The sequence below is a fragment of the Bos indicus genome, chromosome X, assembly GCF_029378745.1.
Source record: "Bos indicus isolate NIAB-ARS_2022 breed Sahiwal x Tharparkar chromosome X, NIAB-ARS_B.indTharparkar_mat_pri_1.0, whole genome shotgun sequence".
NCBI lineage: Eukaryota > Metazoa > Chordata > Mammalia > Artiodactyla > Bovidae > Bos > Bos indicus.
This window is the reverse complement of record NC_091789.1, coordinates 83845818-83865310: the sequence shown is the minus strand read 5'-3', so window position 1 is coordinate 83865310 and position 19493 is coordinate 83845818. Positions and strand designations below refer to the sequence as shown.

General features: G+C 39.7%; 1 protein-coding gene across 5 annotated transcripts in view; it reads right to left on the bottom strand.

Moving 5' to 3' along the window:
* Positions 1–340: 340 nt before the first annotated feature.
* The window catches only part of PHKA1 (phosphorylase kinase regulatory subunit alpha 1), a 171829-nt gene continuing 152676 nt past the window's right edge, over positions 341–19493 (bottom strand). For all 5 annotated transcript variants that reach the window (XM_070783780.1, XM_070783779.1, XM_070783781.1 and 2 more), the window contains 4 exons: positions 6218–6388; positions 4103–4156; positions 2249–2449; positions 341–941 (listed from right to left, as the gene is read on the bottom strand). In XM_070783780.1, the coding sequence (XP_070639881.1) occupies positions 768–941; positions 2249–2449; positions 4103–4156; positions 6218–6388 (600 nt within the window). In that variant the 3' untranslated portion in view covers positions 341–767. The remainder of the gene's footprint in view (positions 942–2248; positions 2450–4102; positions 4157–6217; positions 6389–19493) is intronic.

Here is a 19493-nt window from a genome sequence, read left to right as displayed (position 1 = left end):
AATTGGGCTCCCGGCTCCATTTCTCTGGGTTATTCTGCATTTTCTGCTACACATACATCTTTGAGTACCAGCAATCTTGGTTAAATGTGATTTTAAGTGTTAATACTGAAATTCTTAAATATACACAGTAAACTTGCAATTTCTCGATATTTCACCAAAAGGAGAATAAGAATTATGTATATATAGATACAGAGAAGGCAAAAGCAGAGGCTAAGTCTGCATAGAAAGGAATTCATCATTCAGCATGAGGCAGCATGTGAGTGAAGAAGAAAATTATGATCTGGTACTCTTTTCCCAAGAAAAGGCACTTAGAATAGATAATTTCCAACTTATAGGAGCATAAAATCCAACAACTGAGGGTTTATTCACTTGAAATAATGTCCCAATGCACCCACCACTCATTTACACAATGAAACCACACATAAGAAAAATCAAACTTCAGGAATAAGTTATTATTAACATCTGCTCCCCAAACAGGAGTTAGAAAACTAAGTTTGTAACAGATCTAGAGAATAAAAACACACACTTTTATGAATCATGAAAGAATGAAGGCTCACAATGAAGAGCCTGGGTGAGCAGATGCCTCCAAGCAAGGGTTCACATCTTCTAAAGCAGTTATTTTATCAGAAAAATTTGCTCTTCTTGGGAGGGATGGGTTGGCAAGGGACAGGGTGGGAGTGATCAGGTCATCATATTTCAGTTCCATGCATAATCAACGAGGCAGGAACCAGCTGTCAAAAGGCTCCCAGCAGCCAGGCCTAGAGGCCTCACTGCATGGCACAGATGCTGTGGGGCAGGAACTCCTGCACATAGGTGGCCGCTGCTTTGGAGAGGTAGGTCATGGTGCCAAACCTGCCACTGGGTGCACTGTCATACAGAAGAGTACAGATGCCAGACGCAGGATCCTTTGCCAACATGATATCATCTGCACCGAGGGTTTTCTGTTCGGTGTTTAAGGATGGGAAAACACAGGGGAAAGGAAAAATTACTAATCCTACTAACTAAAGTCCTGATTAGAATAACTCAGAACCTCTTCCCCATCACCAACTAGTTGGATCTTAGGCTGTTTAGACAGCAAGGGATCAGGGTTATACTCAAAATGGTGGCTATGAATTTTTATACATTCATTTTTCACTAGATCCCCAATCATATGAATAATTTTAAAAGCACTAATTGTTTAGAATTTTTGAAAGTTCAATATAATAGGTAATTAGAGTTTTGTTCGTTAAGAGTCAAAAGTTAAAACTTACAAATCACCCTAGATGAACTTCGGTCTGCATCCTTCTAGTACTACTGACTCAGCATGTGTTCTTATTATTCTTGTTTGGCTGTGCTGTGTGGGATCTTAGTTCCCCAAGCAGGGATTGAACTAGTGCCCCCTGCATTGGGAGCATGGAGTCTTAAGCCCTGGACCATCAGGGAAGCCACTCAGTATGTATCATTTTATCTTGTATTTGACCATTATTTCTTTTCTTTCTAAGTCGATTTAATTCAAATGGATCACAAGCTTTCCAAGCTAGAGTCAATGTCTAAAAAGGATCACGTTTTCTGATACAATAAAGAGCAGTCAGAGCATTTAAAATTAGGACTGTCTTGTGAAATCTTTGAAAAGTCCTAGAGAAGCTTTTAATTTCCTTTGCATCCCCATCCCCAGGGCCTAAAAGAATGAAACACTGATTACATGTTTTGGAAACTGTTCTATTGACAAGAGCACATGCCCTTCACTTTATGTGTTCCTACTTTTAATCTAGGAGACATCTGGAAAGCTTTTAGTAGTCTGCATTTTTTAAATGTGGTTGATTTTCTGAAGTAAGATTTAATAAGAAAATATAGAATTAAATATTTTACTTTAATATTTTCTTATAGGTAAGAAAGAAAAGCAAAAACAAAACAAACCTAAATCAAATCTTCTCTTTTCCTTAATAGTCCACAAAGGATATACTACCCAATAGTTTCTTATTAAGTCCTTATCACTACAAAAAGTAGTGTGATAAAAGTAGTATGAAATATGACAAAAAGCATAAAAGCCTCCTGAGTTCCAGGCAACTTTACCATCTAACACAACCACAAAACATGGTAAAAGACAGAGGTCATCCCACAGCCTAGTTCTCAAACAGATAGAGGTCAGAGCCACTACAAAGGAGGCCTAGAAAACAGCTATGAGGAAGATGGCACAAGAAAGTGACCTTGGCTTCTTGAAGAGTTAATATCAGACACTTCCCTTTGAGAAAACAACAGGTTTGCCTACCTGTTCTTGAAGAAACAAGTCATTGGCAATATGCACTATTTTCTCCACAGCAATGATGCTTCCAATACTATGAATTTCAATGTCTGCCATCATGGTGAGGACAAGGATGGCTTCAACCAGAAGCTGACGGTACTCTGGCTGAGGTACACGATTCAGGACAGACTCCACATGAACAGAGAATTTAATCTCGCCTGGAGTCATCTGTGATAGAAGGGGAAAAAAAAAATCAGTTCTTAAGAGCCCATTGTGCTGGGAGGCATCAATTACCTATTCTGAAACGCAGAAGAAATACTGTAGCCAAGAGCACTGTTTCAGTCTCCTTTAAAGTAATTGAGTGAGTAAATAGGTTCAATCTTTCTGGAAGGCAATCTGGTGAGTATAACAAGCATCATAAAAGTGTCAGTGCCTTCTAACCCATAATTCTCCTTCTGGAAGTTCATCCTAAGGAAATAATTCAAGAGAGGATAAAAGCCCTATATGCAAGAGTGTTTTACAGCAGCCTTAGTCACAAGTATAAAGCTAGAAGTAATCTAAACATGGGAATGGTTGTGTAAATAATGGCATATCATGGTATGCCATTATGAGTTTCTGTAGAATCATTAAAAGAATAAATAAGATGACTGTGGATAAAGGAAAAATCTAAGTAGAATCTAAAACTGTATATACATGACAGTTTGAGAATTAGGTAAAATATTTATATACTATTAGATTAAAAAAGGCATGAAGAAATATAAAGTTATTTTAGGGTGAAATGGATTAACAAATAATTTTTGGTAAAACTGTATTAAGCATACACTTTAGGATGGCAATGTAGATTCAGAGTCTAAAGGACTCAAGCTCTGCCTTTGCCACCTGGGAAGCCGCAATTCTATGACCTTGGAGAATTTACTTTTCTAAATTGATATGCTTGTCTGTGAACTAGGAACTACAATCCCTTTCTTAGCTATCACATAGTTGTGCTGAAGATCAAATTAAAGACTGTATAAAGGTGTTTTGAAGACTCATAAAAGGTACATTCAGGTATGTATTATTATTAATTTGTTAACATTTTAATCTTGCTTAAAGGCAGAGAGAAGATCAAGAAAGGACACAGTGTTCTTTACTAGAGAAAAAGCCTCTAGGCAGGAGTGGAGCCCTGAAGCACAGCATTAGCTTTCTGTACCCTGCCCTCCAGTCATGATCTACAATTCCAGAGTGGGAATTGTAGCAGAAAATCTGGTCATACTAATTCGAGCTCCTTTGTTGATTTTATTTAAAAGCTATTTCTTCATAATTTTAGTCTGATTGGGCAAAAAGCAAAATATGAAAGCACCTTCTAATCTATGTCTGTGGTTTATGGCAATGTTTTCCAACCAGAATTATATATCAGCATTATTCTAAGGATTGTTTAAAGTACAGGTGCTCATGTTCCATCCTTGGAGAGCTGGAGATAGGAGTTTGGGTTACTGTGATATATAGTTAGAGCTAAGGACCACTGGTTTATAATCACTGGTTTATAGTTTACAAGCATCTTATTAGAGAAAGGTAGGGATGAGCAGGATGGGGGCATGAGAAGTCATTCATTCATTCTTAGATTCATTCTCATCTGCCATTTCCAACCCTGGCAATATTCACATAAATCAGTCTAACTTAATCAACCATTAAAAGAAGCTGGCTTTATATAATTAATGTAATACATAATTATTCTCTAATATTCCCATTCTATTAAAAAAATTTTTTTTTCTCCTTTCTTCCAATGCATTTTATGTTCAGTTGATTTATGAAAGCACAGATTTGTTATTTTGAAAAGTGATCACTGAAATACTTTAGCCAGACAAGCTATCAATCACATAAATGTGAAAGACAGAATCTTACCTCTCTAGTAGTTGAAGAAGGAAGAACAAAACCTTCCACAGAAAGTCCGTGACACTGCAAAACAGCAAAAACCTGTCACCAAGGATATGCTGATAACTAGAAGACCGTAAGGAGACACTTAGATGCTGAGTAATCACAGGCCAGTGAAAGGCCCTGCAGCCCACGTGTCTTTGCCAAGGGGTTGCGATTGAATGTGTGGCAAGAAGCAGGGTTGGACTTAAGGGTACTCAAGGTTCATCCTCTACTTAGGGGAGTAAAAGTCTCAGGAGGATCTACCTATTGGATAGCCTAGTCCTAAAGATTCAGAGACTATCTAGGAGGATACCATGGTAGGTTCCAGAGCCATCATAACTAGACTTCAGAAAGATTTTTTAGGCTAAAGAGAAAAACTAAATATATGCATGTACTGAATATGCATAATTACTACATTTTCTAGTTAAGCATCCCCATCAGCACTCCTGATCCCCTCACCCTGCTCTACTTTCTCTACAGTACCTGTCATCATTTAACATTCTGTATAATTTATGTATTTTATTTATTGTTTGTCTCTCTCTAGTAGACTATAAGTTCTACACAGGACAGAGACTGTTGTCTGTTTTGTTTTCTGTTGTATACCTGTGAGCACCTAGGACATTGCTTAGTGCACAGTAGATGCTCAAGAAATGCTATATGAATGAATTATGGTCTATATCCCTCTCACCATCAATTCAGTTATTAAAAAGCAATGGGAATTAATGACTTGCCATTTTATATTTTAAAGAAATCTAAAACATCATATTTTAAACCACAGATAAATATTCCAATCCAACAGGTTTATCAACTCTACCAGACACTCCCATCCCATGTTTCATATGCCAAATAACAATCCTTATACAGAGAATTACCAGCCTTGAAACATATGTGCAGAGTGATTATGTTACATTCATACTCTGAAAGGAATGGAATGAAAAATACAGAGGGCATTTGTTTTCCCTCTTTATATCAGGAGTTTAAGTTCGTGTTTTGATTCTGCCACAAAATACCCAATTTTCCCAGTTAGATTTGAATGTTCCTTCCCTTGTATTCTCACAGCCTTCTGGGTTTGTACTTCTATCATAACACTTGTGGACTTTCATTATAGCTGCTATGCAAAAAGATGGTATCTGGGTAGAAGAGCACCTAGTACCTGTACTCTGTGAAACTGAATTGCCACAAGCCAGGTATAAATGCAAAGATAAAGCACATATCTGTTAACACTGTGCTACAGTTGTTTTATGGAAGGAAAACAGCTGATAGGTACTTTTTGAAAGGAGGATTACCAGAGCTGATAGCTTAAGGAATCTATTTTCACTTTTCCAAAGGATCACCTGATTCTGTCCCTGGAAGAACATCAGTGTGCAAAAGGGAGAAACATCCTGGTTGAAGTGTTCTTCAGGTCATTACCAAGGGCAATGAAGCAAAAAATAGCACCTATGAGACTATGAATGAGACCCATGAATGAGAACTATAGTCTTCTTGGTCTTACAAATCTGTCACAATCATAATGGTGTGATGTCTCCTGGAATGTCTTTGGCAAACTAGGCCTTTGACAGAAAAACAAAAACTGGTCACACCAGTAGAGTCTTTGGACTATTGGCATCACTATGACTGCATTTATTTAGTAGTTTTCATCCAAGAAAGAATATAGGTAAGAGTTTCTCATAAAACTTCCCATATGCCACAGTTGTTTTACTACAGTAACATTTGGTTATTAACAGCACATTGTTACAATAACATTTCTACTCTGCAATAGCTACAAAGAAAGTGTCTTTATCACTGCATTCATTTGATTGGCAGTAAGTGTATCACAATGTTTCACAATGTCCAACTACGGCCAAAAAGATGAGCAGTGATGTTTCTGAAATGTCTTTATAAACACAATGGCAATAGTAATGGAGAGAGACTAAATTATCAATAATATCAAAATAACAAATCAACTATTTCATTTTAATGTTTTCTTCTAGGTTTTATCCATAAGAGCATATGCCTTTTATATAACTGAAATGATATCACAGTCATGTCATATCTCAGACAAGAAGACTGATAATTTCATGAGGGGGGTAAAAGAAAGAGACACCTATGGTGTATTATGCTTACCTTCTGTAAAACTTTCCATACTTTTTGATAAAATCCAATTGGGACTCTGTTCAATGCGCCATCCAGCCTTCTTCGGCGTTGCCATTGACCTTGACGACTATCTTTAGATGTCTGTTGACCAAATGCTCTAGAGAAGGACGCACCACTTGAACTCATAGAGGTTCCAGGTGGCTTGGGAGAAAAGCAGAGAAAAGAACATAAATCAAAAGTCACCTCTGTTTTTATGACTAATGTATAATAGCACAATGAATAACAAACACACTCAGCAGAATTATAAACCACAAATTTAAGTGTAACAGCCAAGACACAGAGGTTATAGTGAAGCTAGCAGACTTATGAGTAGCTAGCAGCAATGTTGGAGAAGGAAATGGCGACCCACTCCAGTGTTCTTGCCTGGAGAATCCCAGGGACTGGGGAGCCTGGTGGGCTGCCGTCTATGGGGTCACGCAGAGTCGGACACGACTGAAGTGACTTAGCAGTTAGCAGCAGCAATGTAAACAGATACAATCCTTTTAGAAACCATCTAGTGATACATAAGAAGAGCCATAAAAATACTGATGACATGGGAGGTTCTTCACTCTCTTTCCAAGGTTATTTCTGTTAAACTTTTAACTGGTCTATGGCTTAGTTTGTTGCTCTCATAGGCTATAACACAAGCTTCAATTTAAAAGAATTGAAATAAGACACAGAGTATGGTATCTTACTACAATGAAATTAAATTAGAAATCAGTAGCAAAAGGAAATTTGGAAAATTTACAAATATGTGGAAATTAGACAACATATCCCTAAATAACCAGTGGGGTAAGAAAGAAAATGCAAGGAAAATTAGAAAACACTTTAAGATGAATGAAATTGAAAACAACATACCAAAACTTATGGGATGCAACTAAAGAGAACTTTATTTTATAAATGTTTGTACTAAAAAAGAAGAAATATCTCAAATTAATAACTAAATCTTCTACCTTAAGACAATGTAAAAAAGAAGAAATGAAGAGCAAACTAAAATGAAAGCAAGAAGAAGAAAAAAATAAGATTATAACAGAAAGAAAAATAAAATAGAAAACAAAAATAACTGAGGAAAAGCCAATGAAACCAAAGTTTGTTTCTTTGAAAATCAACATCAACAAAATTGAAAAAGATTTATCTAGACATACCAAAAAAGGGAAATGTATTAAAATTAGGATAGAAAGCGAGGACTCACTTCCAGCCTTAAAGAAAGGATTATAAGGATATACCATTGGTAGCCATGGTGCCAAGATGGCAGTGTAGAAGGATGTGCACTCATCTCCTGTGAGAACTCCAAACTTGCAACTAACCACTGAACAACCATCAACAGGAGAATGGTGGATCCCACCAAAAAAAAAAAAAAAAAAAAAATCCCAAGTTCAAGGGCAAAGGAGAAACCCCAACAAAACAGTAGGAGGAGTGAAATCGCATTTAGACTCAAACCTCATACTGGCCAGAGATGCTCGGAGGGCTCAAACCAAACCTTGTGCACACCAGGACCCAGGTACCCCACAGAGACTGAGCCAGACCTGCCTTTGAGTGTTTAGGTGTCTCCTGCAGAGGCACAGACTATCAGTGGCCTGCTGCAGGGACAGGGGCTCTGGCTGCAGAAGACCTGGGGGGCACAGGGTGTGAACCCCACACAGAGCCACCAAGCAGACAACCCACAAACTGGAGAACAATTATACCAAAGAAGGTCTCGCACTGTTGCAAAATTCTAGGGCCCACAGCAGTTTTCCCAACCTGGGGATCCAGCAAAGGGACTGAGAACCCACAGGGAATTTGACTTTGAAGGCCAGTGGTATTTCATTATAGAACTTCCACAGGACTGGGGGAAAACGCCCTAGGAGGGCACACACAAAACCTTGTGTGCACCACGACCCAGGAGAAAGGAGCAGTGACTCCACAAGAAACTGAGCCAGACTTGCTGTGAGTATCCAGGAGTCTCCAGAGGAGGCATGGGTCGACAGTGGCTGCTGTGGGCTCAGGGGCACTGAATACAACCGTCTTGGCATAAGCCCCTTTGAAGGAGTTCACATTATTGCCATTACCCTTACTATAGGTATGCCAAACTACAGGGAGGGAACACAGCCCCACCCATTGACAGAAAATTGGATTAAGATTTACTGAGCATGGCCCCACCCATCAGAGTAAGACCCAGATTCTTCCCATCAGGAAGCTTCTACAAGCCTCTTATCCTTATCTATCAGAGGGCATACAGAATGGAAACCACAATTACAGAAAGCTAACCAAACTGATCACTTGCATCACAGCCTTGTCTAACTCAGTGAACTATGAGCCATGCCATGTAGGGCCACCCAAGATGGACAGGTCATGGTGGAGAGTTCTGACAAAACATGGTCCCCTGGAGAAAGAAATGGCAAACCACTTCAGTATTCTTGCCTTGAGAACCCCTTGAGCAGTATGAAAAGGCAAAAAGATATGACACTGAAAGATGAACTCCCCAGGTCAGTAGGTGCCCAATATGCTTCTGGAGAAGAATGGAGAAATAGCTCCAGAAAGAATGAAGAGGCTGAGCTAAAGCAAAAACAACCAGTTGTGGATGTGACTGGTGATGAAAACAAAGTCTGACGCTGTAAAGAACAATATTGCATAGGAACCTGGAATGTTAGGTCCATGAATCAAGGTAAATTGGAAGTGGTCAAACAGGGGATGGCAAGAGTGAATATCAACATTTTAGGAATCAGTGAACTACAATGGATGGGAATGGGCGAATTTCATTCAGATGACCATTATATCTACTACTGTAGGCAAGAATTCCATAGAAGAAATGGAGTAGCCCTCACAGTAAACAAAAGAATCCGAAATACAGTATTTGGGTACAATCTCAAAAATGACAGAATGATCTCTGTTTCCAAGGCAAACTATTGAACATCACAGTAACCAAGTCTATGCCCCATCCACTAATGCCAAAAAGGCTGAAGTGGAACTGTTCTATGAAGACCTACAATAACTTCTAGAGCTAACACCAAAAAAAGATGTTCTTTTCATCATAGGAGACAAGTTCAAAAGTATGAAGTCAAGAGATACCTGGAGTAACAGGCAAATTTGGCCTTGGAGTAAAAATGAAGCGGGGAATGGCTAACAGAGTTTTCCCAAGAAAATGCACTGTCATTTCAAACACCCACTTACAACAACACAAGAGACAACTCTACACATGGACATCACCAGATGGTCAATACTAAAATCAGATTGATTATATTCTTTGCAGTTTGAGATGGAGAAACTCTATACAGTCAGCAAAAACAAGACTGGGAGCTGACTGTGGCTCAGATCATGAACGCCATATTGCAAAATTCAGACTTAAATTGAAGAAAGTAGGGAAAACCACTAGGCTATTCAGCTATGACCTAAACCAAATCCCTTATGATTATACAGTAGAAGATACAAATAGATTCAAGGGATTAGATCTGATAGACAAAGTGCCTGAAGAATTATGGACAGAGGTTTGTAACACTGTACAGGAGGCGGTGATCAAAACTTTCTCCCAAAAGAAGAAATGCAAAAGGGCAAAACGGTTGTCTGAGGAGGCCTAACAAATAGCTGACAAAACAAGAAAAGTGAAAGGAGAAAAGGAAAGGAAAGATATACCTATCTGAATGCAGAGTTCCAAAGAACAAGGAGAGACAAGAAAGCCTTCCTAAGTGATCAATGCAAAGAAATAGAGGAAAACTAGAGATCTCTACAAGAAAATTAGAGAGAAAGGGTCCCAAGATAGCAGAGGAATAGGATGGGGAGACCACTTTCTCCCCCACAAATTCATCAAAAGATCATTTGAACATTGAGCAACTTCCACAAAACAACTTCTGAATGCTGGGGGAGTACACCAGGAACCCACCAAGGCAGCCTAATCTCTTCAAAAGAAGGCTCAGTTAAGTTCAGTTGCTCAGTCACTGTGAACCCATGGACTCCAGCATGTCAGGCTTCCCTGTCCATCACCAACTCCTGGAGCTTGCTCAAACTCATGTCCAAGGAGTCAGTGATGCCATCCTCATCTCATCCTCTGTCATCCCCTTCTCCTCCTGCCTTCAATCTTTCCCAGCATCAGGATTTTTTCCAGTGAGTCAGTTCTTCAAATCAGGTGGCCAAAGGATTGGAGTTTCAGCTTCAGAACCCGTCGTTCCAATGAAAATTCAGGACTGATTTTCTTTAGGATTGACTGGTTTGATCTCCTTGCAATCCAAGGGACTCTCAAGAGTCTTCCCCAACACCAGTTCAAAAGCATCACTTCCTCCGCACTCAGCTGTCTTAATAGTCCAACTCTCACATCCATACATGACTACTGGAAAAATCATAGATTTGACTAGACAGATTCCTGTTGGCAAAGTAATGTCTCTGCTTTTTAATATGCTGCCTAAGTTGGTCACAGCTTTTCTTCCAAGGAGCAAGTGTCTTTTAATTTCATGGTTGCAGTCACCATCTGCAGTGATTTTGGAGCCCCCAAAAATAAAGTCTCTCACTTTTTCCATTGTTTCCCCATCTATTTGCCATGAAGTGATGGGACCAGATGCCATGATCTTAGTTTTTTGAATGTTGAGTTTTAAGCCAACTTTTTCACTCTCCTCTTTCACTTTCATCAGAGGCTCTTTAGTTCTTCACTTTTTGCCATAAGGGTGGTGTCATTTGCATATCTGAGGTTATTAATATTTCTCCCAGCAATCTTGATTCCAGCTTGTGCTTCATCCAGCCCAGCATTTCACATGGTGTACTCTGCACATGAGTTAAATAAGCAGTATGATAATATACAGCCTTGATGTACTCCTTTCCCAATTTGGAACCAGTCTGTTGTTCCATGTCCAGTTCTAACTGTTGCTTCTCGAGCTGCATACAGATTTCTCAGGAGGCAGGTAATCTGGTCTGGTATTCCCATCTCTTAAAGAATTTTCCACAGTTTGTTGTGATCCACACAAAGGCTTTAGTGTAGTCAATGAAGCAGAAGCAGATGTTTTTCTGGAATTATCTTGCTTTTTCTATGATCCAAAGGATGTTGGCAATTTGATCTCAGGTTCTTCTGCCTTTTCTAAATCCAGCTTGAACATCTGGAAGTTCACAGTTCATGAACTGTTGAATCCTGGCTTAGAGAATTTTGAGCATTACTTTGCTAGTGTGTGAGATGAGAGCAATTGTGTAGTAGTTTGAACATTCTTTGGCATTGACTTTCTTTGGGATTGGAATAAAAACTGACCTTTTCTAGTCCTGTGGCCACTGCTGAGTTTTCCAAATCTGCTGGCATATTGAGTGCAGCAGTTTCACAGCATCATCTTTTAGGATTTGAAATAGCTCAAATGGAATTCCATCACCTCTACTAGCTTTGTTTGTAGTGATGCGTCCTAAGGCCCACCTGACTTTGCATTTCAGGATGTTTGGCTCTAGGTGAGTGATTACAGCATCATAGTTATCTGAGTCATGAAGATCGTTTTTTGTATAGTTCTTCTGTGTATTATTGCCACCTCTTAATATCTTCTGCTTCTGTTAAGTTCATATCATTTCTGTCCTTTATTGTGCCCATCTTTGCATGAAATGTTCCCTTGGTATCTCTAATTTTCTTGAAGAAGAGATCTAGTCTTTCCCATTCTATTGTTTTCCTCTATTTCTTTGCATTGATCACTTAGGCAGGCTTTCTTATCTCTCCTTGCTAGTCTTTGGAACTCTGCATTCAAATGGGTATATCTTTCCTTTTATCCTTTGCCTTTAGCTTCTCTTGTTTTCTCAGCTATTTGTAAGGCCTCCTCAGACAACTATTTTGCCTTTTTGCATTTCTTTTTCTTGGGGATGGTCAAAAGGAGGTAGGACAAAATATTAAAAACAAATACAGAGACAAAGGATTTAGGATCAGAGATCCATCCTGGGGAAGGAGTGTTGAAAGAGGATAAGTTTCCACACAATAGGAAACCCTCTTACCATTGTGACAGTGGGGACCTTTGGAATCTCAGAGATCAACATAAAAAAAAAAAACAAAAAACCCAACACACACACACACACACACACACACACACACACACACACACACACAGAATATGTGCCTAACTGCAACTACTTGCAGAGAAGTGGCTCAGACACTCGTATCCGCCAGCAGCAAGTGGGAGCTGGGTAGGTAGGCATGGGCTGTATCATTGGTCCTTAGGATAAGGACTGGGCTTGAATGCCTGAGGACAATCTGAATGGGCTAATGTGAGATAGTAACCCAAACCGTTGGATCACCAGAGAGACAAACATAGAAAAAAAAGGACCCTTCCTGTGAAAGGCTCTTATTTCCCATGGTCACCCCTGGCATGCTCAACAAAGGAGAGACCTTTGTTGAGAACAAAGGATTGTGCCCTAGCAAATACCAAAGGAGGGCAAGTCGGCTGCTATTTAGGGCCCTCCCTCCCCAGAGGCAGAGAGGCAGTGGGACAGCCAGAGTTGTAAGGCAAGGGGCTGCTATAATCTTGGCCCCAGAGACTGTATCTTTCACCAAACTGTGAGCAGGTTGCCAGTTGCTAACCATGTCTTCCTGGGATCCTGGTTGGTTCACATCCACCAGGAGTGTCACAGAGAAGCTGAGATCAGCTTCCCAGAGGAGACACACGGCATGCCTGAGATTGTACTCTTTGACACACCCAGGAAACTGAGTGGCCAGGACCAGGGAGGTGCAAAAGATGCACAACCCACCTGGGACAGTGCACTTACCAAGCACCCAGTCAGTCACCTGAGCAGCTTGGACCTGGGAAGGGCACAAAATGCACAGCCTATCTGGGTCCGTGCCATGCGGAGCACCCAAGAACCTGAGTGGCTTAAATGTGGGAAGTGCAAGAAATGCAAGATTCACTTGGGATAGTGCTCTTGCAGAGCACCCTGGAGCCTAAGCAGTGTGGAAGTACATGCCGCCTTGGGCTGTGACAAACCCAGTGTGGTCCATCCACTGCACACACCCCAGACACATGCCAGCAGTATTTGTTTGAAGTGTCTGTCTCTCCCCACAGCACAGTGGACAAGTGAACCTAAATAAGTGGCCACCTTCACCACCTTGTGTCAGGGCAGAAATTAGACACTGTAGAGACTTGCAAACAGAGGAAGCCAAAATAAACAAAGAAGGCGGAAACCACCCTGGAAGTGACAGGTGTAACAGATTAAAACCCTATAGTTAATGTTGAGACGGTGTATTTGAGGGGCAACTACAGACCATGAGAACAAGTATAAGTCAAAACAAGGGTCTATCTGACGCTGAACTGACCCTACACTGCCCACAATAGCTCCAGAGCTATACCCAGATATATTTTTACTATTATCACTGTAATTTTTAAAAAGTATTAGAGAGTCGGACAACGACTGAGCGACTTCACTTTCACTTTTCACTTTCATGCACTGGAGAAGGAAATGGCAACCCACTCCAGTGTTCTTGTCTGGAGAATCCCAGGGACAGGGGAGCCTGGTGGGCTGCCAGATGTCTATGGGGTCACACAGAGTCGGACATGACTGAAGCGACTTAGCAGCAGCAGCAGATCTTTATTACTACTTTAACTTTCATTTTTATACCTACTATTACCTTTCTAAAAAAAAACCCTATTAAAAAAAAACAAACTCCGTATATATTTTTTTTAATTTTCGTGATTTTCTTTTGTATTTTTTATATTGTATTTTTGAGAGTCTAACTTCTATTCTAGGTTTTTAATCTTTGCTTTTTGATATTTGTTATCAATGTTCTTTCTACCTTTAAGAATCTAATTTTTACTATCCATTTTCACTTAGAGATTTGATTGCTCTCTTCCGTTTTGACTTTCCCTTTTCTCCTCTGGGTCACCTCTACCTCCTTTCTCCCTTTTAACTTTGTGAATCTGTCTGGGTGTTCCTGGCTGTGGAGAACACTTAGGGATTTGATTACTGGCTTGACTGCTCTGTCCCCTTTTGACTCTCCCTTTTCTCCCCCAGGTCATCTCTATCTCCCTTCTCCCTCTTATCTTCCCTATATAACTCTGTGAATCTCTCTCAGTATTCATGGCTCTGGAGAGTTGTTTCACCATTAGCCAAAGGGTTTTATCTTCTGTGCGACATGGATGGAGAAGTCTTGAGGCTACTGCAAGAAGAGGACTGAAACCCAGAGGCAGGAGGCTCAACTCCAGAACTTTAGAACACCAGAGAACTCCTGACTCCATGGAACATTGAAAGAAAAGAGCCCACCCCAAAGTCTCCATACATACACTGAAACCAAGCTCCACACAAGAGCCAACAAGTTCCAGTGCAACACACAGCGCATTAATTCTCCAGAAAAACGGGAACAGAATTCTGAACATTAAAAGACGGGCTGCCCAAAGCCATACCAAACCCATAGATATCACAAAACTCACTACTGGACACTTCATTGCATTCCAGAGAGAAGAGATCCAGCTCCACCCACCAGAACACAGACAGAAGTTCCCTCAACCAGGAAATCTTGACAAGTCAATGGTCCACCCCTCCTCCAACCCACCACAGGGAGCAGATTCCACAGTTAAGAGGAACCACAGTCTTCCAGCTTGCAGAAAGGGCACTCCAAACACAGCAAAGTAAACAAAATGAAAAGGCAGAGAAATACTCAGCAGGTGAACAAATATGATAAAACCCCACCAATCCAAACAAAAGAGGAGGAGATAGGGAGTCTACCTGGAAAAAGAATTCAGAATAATAATAGTAAAGATGATCCAAAATCCTGAAAACAAAATGTAATTACAGATAAACAGACTAGACAAGGACTGAGAAGATGCAAGAAATGTTTAACAAGGACCTAGAAGAAATAAAGAAGAGTCAATCAATAAAGAACAGTGCAACAACTGCAATTAGAAACACTCTGGAGGGAACCAACAGTAGAATAACTGAGGCAGAAGAGAGGATAAGTGAGGTGGAAGATAGAATGATGGAAATAAATGAAGCAGAGAGGAAAAACAAAAAAATAATTAAGAGAAATGAGGACAACCCCAGAGACTTCTGGGACAATGTTAAAGGTCCCAATGTTCAAATCATAGGTGTCCCAGAAAAAGAAGACAAAAAGAAAGGGCCTGAGAGAATACTTGAAGAGATAATAGTTAAAAACTTCCCTAATATGGGGAAGGAAATAGCCACCCAAGTCCAAGAAACCTAGAGAATCCAAACAGGATCAACCCAAGGTAAAATATCTCAAGACACATATTAATCAAAATAACAAAAATTAAACAAAAAGACCAAATATTAAAAGCAGTAAAGGAAAAGCAACAAATAACACACAGGGGGATCCCCATAAGGATAACAGCTGATCTTTCAATAGAAACTCTTCAGACCAGAAGGGAATGGCGGAACATACTTAAAGTAATGAAAAAGAAAAACCTACACCCAAAATTGCTCTACCCAGCAAGGATCTCATTCAGATACTAAGGAGAAATCAAAAGCTTTACAGACAAGCAAAAGCTGAGAGAATTCAGCACCACCAAACCAGCTCTTCAACAAATACTAAAGGATCGTCTCTAGACAAGAAACACAGAAAAGGTTTACAAAAATGAACCCAAACAACAAAGTAAATGGGAATGAGATCATATTTATCAATAATTACCTTAAATGTAAATGGGTTAAATGCTCCAACCAAAAGACAAAGACTGGCCAAATGGATAAAAAATTAAGACCCCTATATATGCTGTCTGCAAGAGCCCCACCTCAAACCTAGGGACACATACACTGAAAGTGAGGGGCTGGAAAAAGATATTTCATGCAAATGGAGACCAAAGGAAAGCAGGACTAGCAATACTCATATCAGATAAAATAGACTTTGAAATAAAGACCATGATAAGAGACAAAGAAGGACACTACATACTGATCAAAGGATCCATTCAAGAAGAAAATATAACAATTATAAATATATATGCACCCAACATAAGAGTACCCAAGGCAAATGCTAATAAATATGATAGGGGAAATTAACAGTAACACAATAATAGTGGGGAATTTTTATATCCCATTCACTCCTATGGATAGATCAACCAAACAGAAAACTAGCAAGGAAACATAAGCTTTAAATGATACAATAGACCAGTTCAGATCAGATCAGATCAGTCGCTCAGTCATGTCTGACTCTTTGCAACCCCATGAATCGCAGCACGCCAGGCCTCCCTGTCCATCACCAACTCCCGGAGTTCACTGAGACCCAGGTCCATCGAGTCAGTGATGCCATCCAGCCATCTCATCCTCTGTCATCCCCTTCTCCTCTTGCCCCCAATCCCTCCCAGCATCAGTCTTTTCCAATGAGTCAACTTCGCATGAGGTGGCCAAAGTACTGGAATTCCAGCTTTAGCATCATTCCTTCCAAAGAAATCCCAGGGCTGATCTCCTTCAGAATGGACTGGTTGGATCTCCTTGCAGTCCAAGGGACTCTCAAGAGTCTTCTCCAACACCACAGTTCAAAAGCATCAATTCTTCGGTGCTCAGCCTTCTTCACAGTCTAACTCTCACATCCATACATGACCACAGGAAAAACCATAGCCTTGACTAGACGTACCTTTGCTGGTAAAGTAACGTCTCTGCTTTTGAATATGCTGTCCCGGTTGGTCATAACTTTCCTTCCAAGGAGTAAGTGTCTTTTAATTTCATGGCTGCAGTCACAATCTGTAGTGATTTTGGAGCCCAGAAAAATAAAGTCTGACACTGTTTCCACTGTTTCCCCATCTATTTCCCATGAAGTGATGGGACTGGATGCCATGATCTTCGTTTTCTGAATGTTGAGCTTTAAGCCAACTTTTTCACTCTCCACTTTCACTTTCATCAAGAGGCTTTTGAGTTTCTCTTCACTTTCTGCCATAAGGGTGGTGTCATCTGCATATCTGAGGTTATTGATATTTCTCCCGGCAATCTTGATTCCAGCTTGTGTTTCTTCCAGTCCAGCGTTTCTCATGATGTACTCTGCATATAAGTTAAATAAACAGGGTGACAATATACCACCTTGACGAACTCCTTTTCCTATTTGGAACCAGTCTGTTGTTCCATGTCCAGTTCTAACTGTTGCTTCCTGACCTGCATACAAATTTCTCAAGAGGCAGATCAGGTGGTCTGGTATTCCCATCTCTTTCAGAATTTTCCACAGTTGATTGTGATCCACACAGTCAAAGGCTTTGGCATAGTCAATAAAGCAGAAATAGATGTTTTTCTGGAACTCTCTTGCTTTTTCTATGATCCAGTGGATGTTGACAATTTGATCTCTGGTTCCTCTGCCTTTTCTAAAACCAGCTTGAACATCAGGAAGTTCATGGTTCACATATTGCTGAAGCCTGGCTTGGAGAATTTTGAGCATTACTTTACTAGTGTGTGAGATGAGTGCAATTGTGCAGTAGTTTGAGCATTCTTTGGCATTTCCTTTCTTTGGGATTGGAATGAAAACTGACCTTTTCCAGTCCTGTGGCCACTGCTGAGTTTTCCAAATCTGCTGGCATATTGAGTGCAGCACTTTCACAGCATCATCTTTCAGGATTTGGAATAGCTCAACTGGAATTCCATCACCTCCACTAGCTTTGCTCGTAGTGATGCTTTCTAAGGCCCACTTGACTTCACATTCCAGGATGTCTGGCTCTAGGTCTGTGATCACACCATCGTGATTATCTGGGTCGTGAAGATCTTTTTTGTAAACCTAATTGGTATATATATATAGGATTTCACCCCCTCCCCCCAAAAATGGATTTCACCTTTTTCTCAAGTGCAAACAGAACATTCTCCAGGATAGATCACATCCTGGGCCACAGATATAGCCTTGACAAATTTAAAAAAACTGAAATTATTTCAAGCATCTTTTCTGATCACAATGTGGTAAGATTAGATATCAACTACAGGAAAAAACTATACACACACACAAATATGGGGGATAAACAACATGCTTCTGAATAACCAACAGATCATGGAAGAAATCAAAAAGGAAATAAAAATATGCATAAAACAAATGAAAATGAAAACACAACAACCCCAAACCTATGGGATTCATTAAAAGCAGTGCTAAGAGGGAGGTTCATAGCAATACAAGCCTACCTCAAGAAACAAGAGAAACATCAAATAAACAACCTAAGTTTACACCTAAAGCAAATAGAAAAAGAAGAACAGAAAAACCCCAAAGTTAGTAGAAGGAAAAAATCATAGAAATCAGAGCAGAAATGAATGAAAAAGAAATGAAGGGGACTATAGCAAAGATCAACAAAACTAAAAGCTGGTTCTTTGAGAAGATAAAATAGACAAACCATTAGCCTGACTCATCAAGAAAAAAAGGGAGAAGAATCAAATGAATAAAATTAGGGATGAAAATGGAAAAATTACACAGACAACAGTGAAGTACAAAATATCATAAGAGACTACTATGAGCAACTATATGCAATGAAATGGACAACTTGGAAGAAACGGAGAAATTCTTAGAAAAGTATACCTTCCAAAACTGAACCTGGAAGAAATAGAAAATCTTAACAGAATCATCACAAGCATGGAAATTGAAACTGTAATCAAAAATCTTCCAAGAAACAAAAGCCCAGGACAAGCTGGCTTCACAGGTGAATTCTACCAAAAATTTAGAGAAGAGCTAACACCTATCCTACTCAAATTCTTCCAGAAAATTGCAGAGAAATGTAAACTCCCAAACTCATCCTATGAGGCCACCACCACCCTAATACCAAAACCAGACAAAGATGCCACCAAAAAAGAAAACCACAGGCCAATATCACTGATGAACATAGATGCAAAAGTCCTCAATAAAATTCTAGCAAACAGAATCCAACAACATATTAAAAAGAACACACATCCTGACCAAGTGGGCTTTATCCCAGGGATGTAAGGATTCTTCAATATTTGCAAATCAGTCAATGTGATAAACTACATTAACAAATTGAAAGGTAAAAACCATATGATTATCTCAATAGACGCAGAGAAAGCCTTTGACAAAATTGAACACCCATTTATGATAAAAACTTTCCAGAAAGCAGGCATAGAAGGAACATACCTCAATATAATAAAAGCCATATATGATAAACCCACAGGAAACATTATCCTCAATGGTGAAAAATTGAAAGCATTTCCTCTAAAATCAGGAACAAGACAAGGGTGCCCACTCTCACCATTACTATTCAACATAGTTTTGGAAGTCCTAGCCACAGCAATCACAGAAGAAAAAGAAAAAAAAAAGGAATCCAGATTGGAAAAGAAGAATAAAAATTCTCACTATTTGCAGATGACAAGATCATGGCATCATGATCATGGTCTCATGACAAGTAGATGGTCACGGTCTTGTCTCATGAGACAAGAT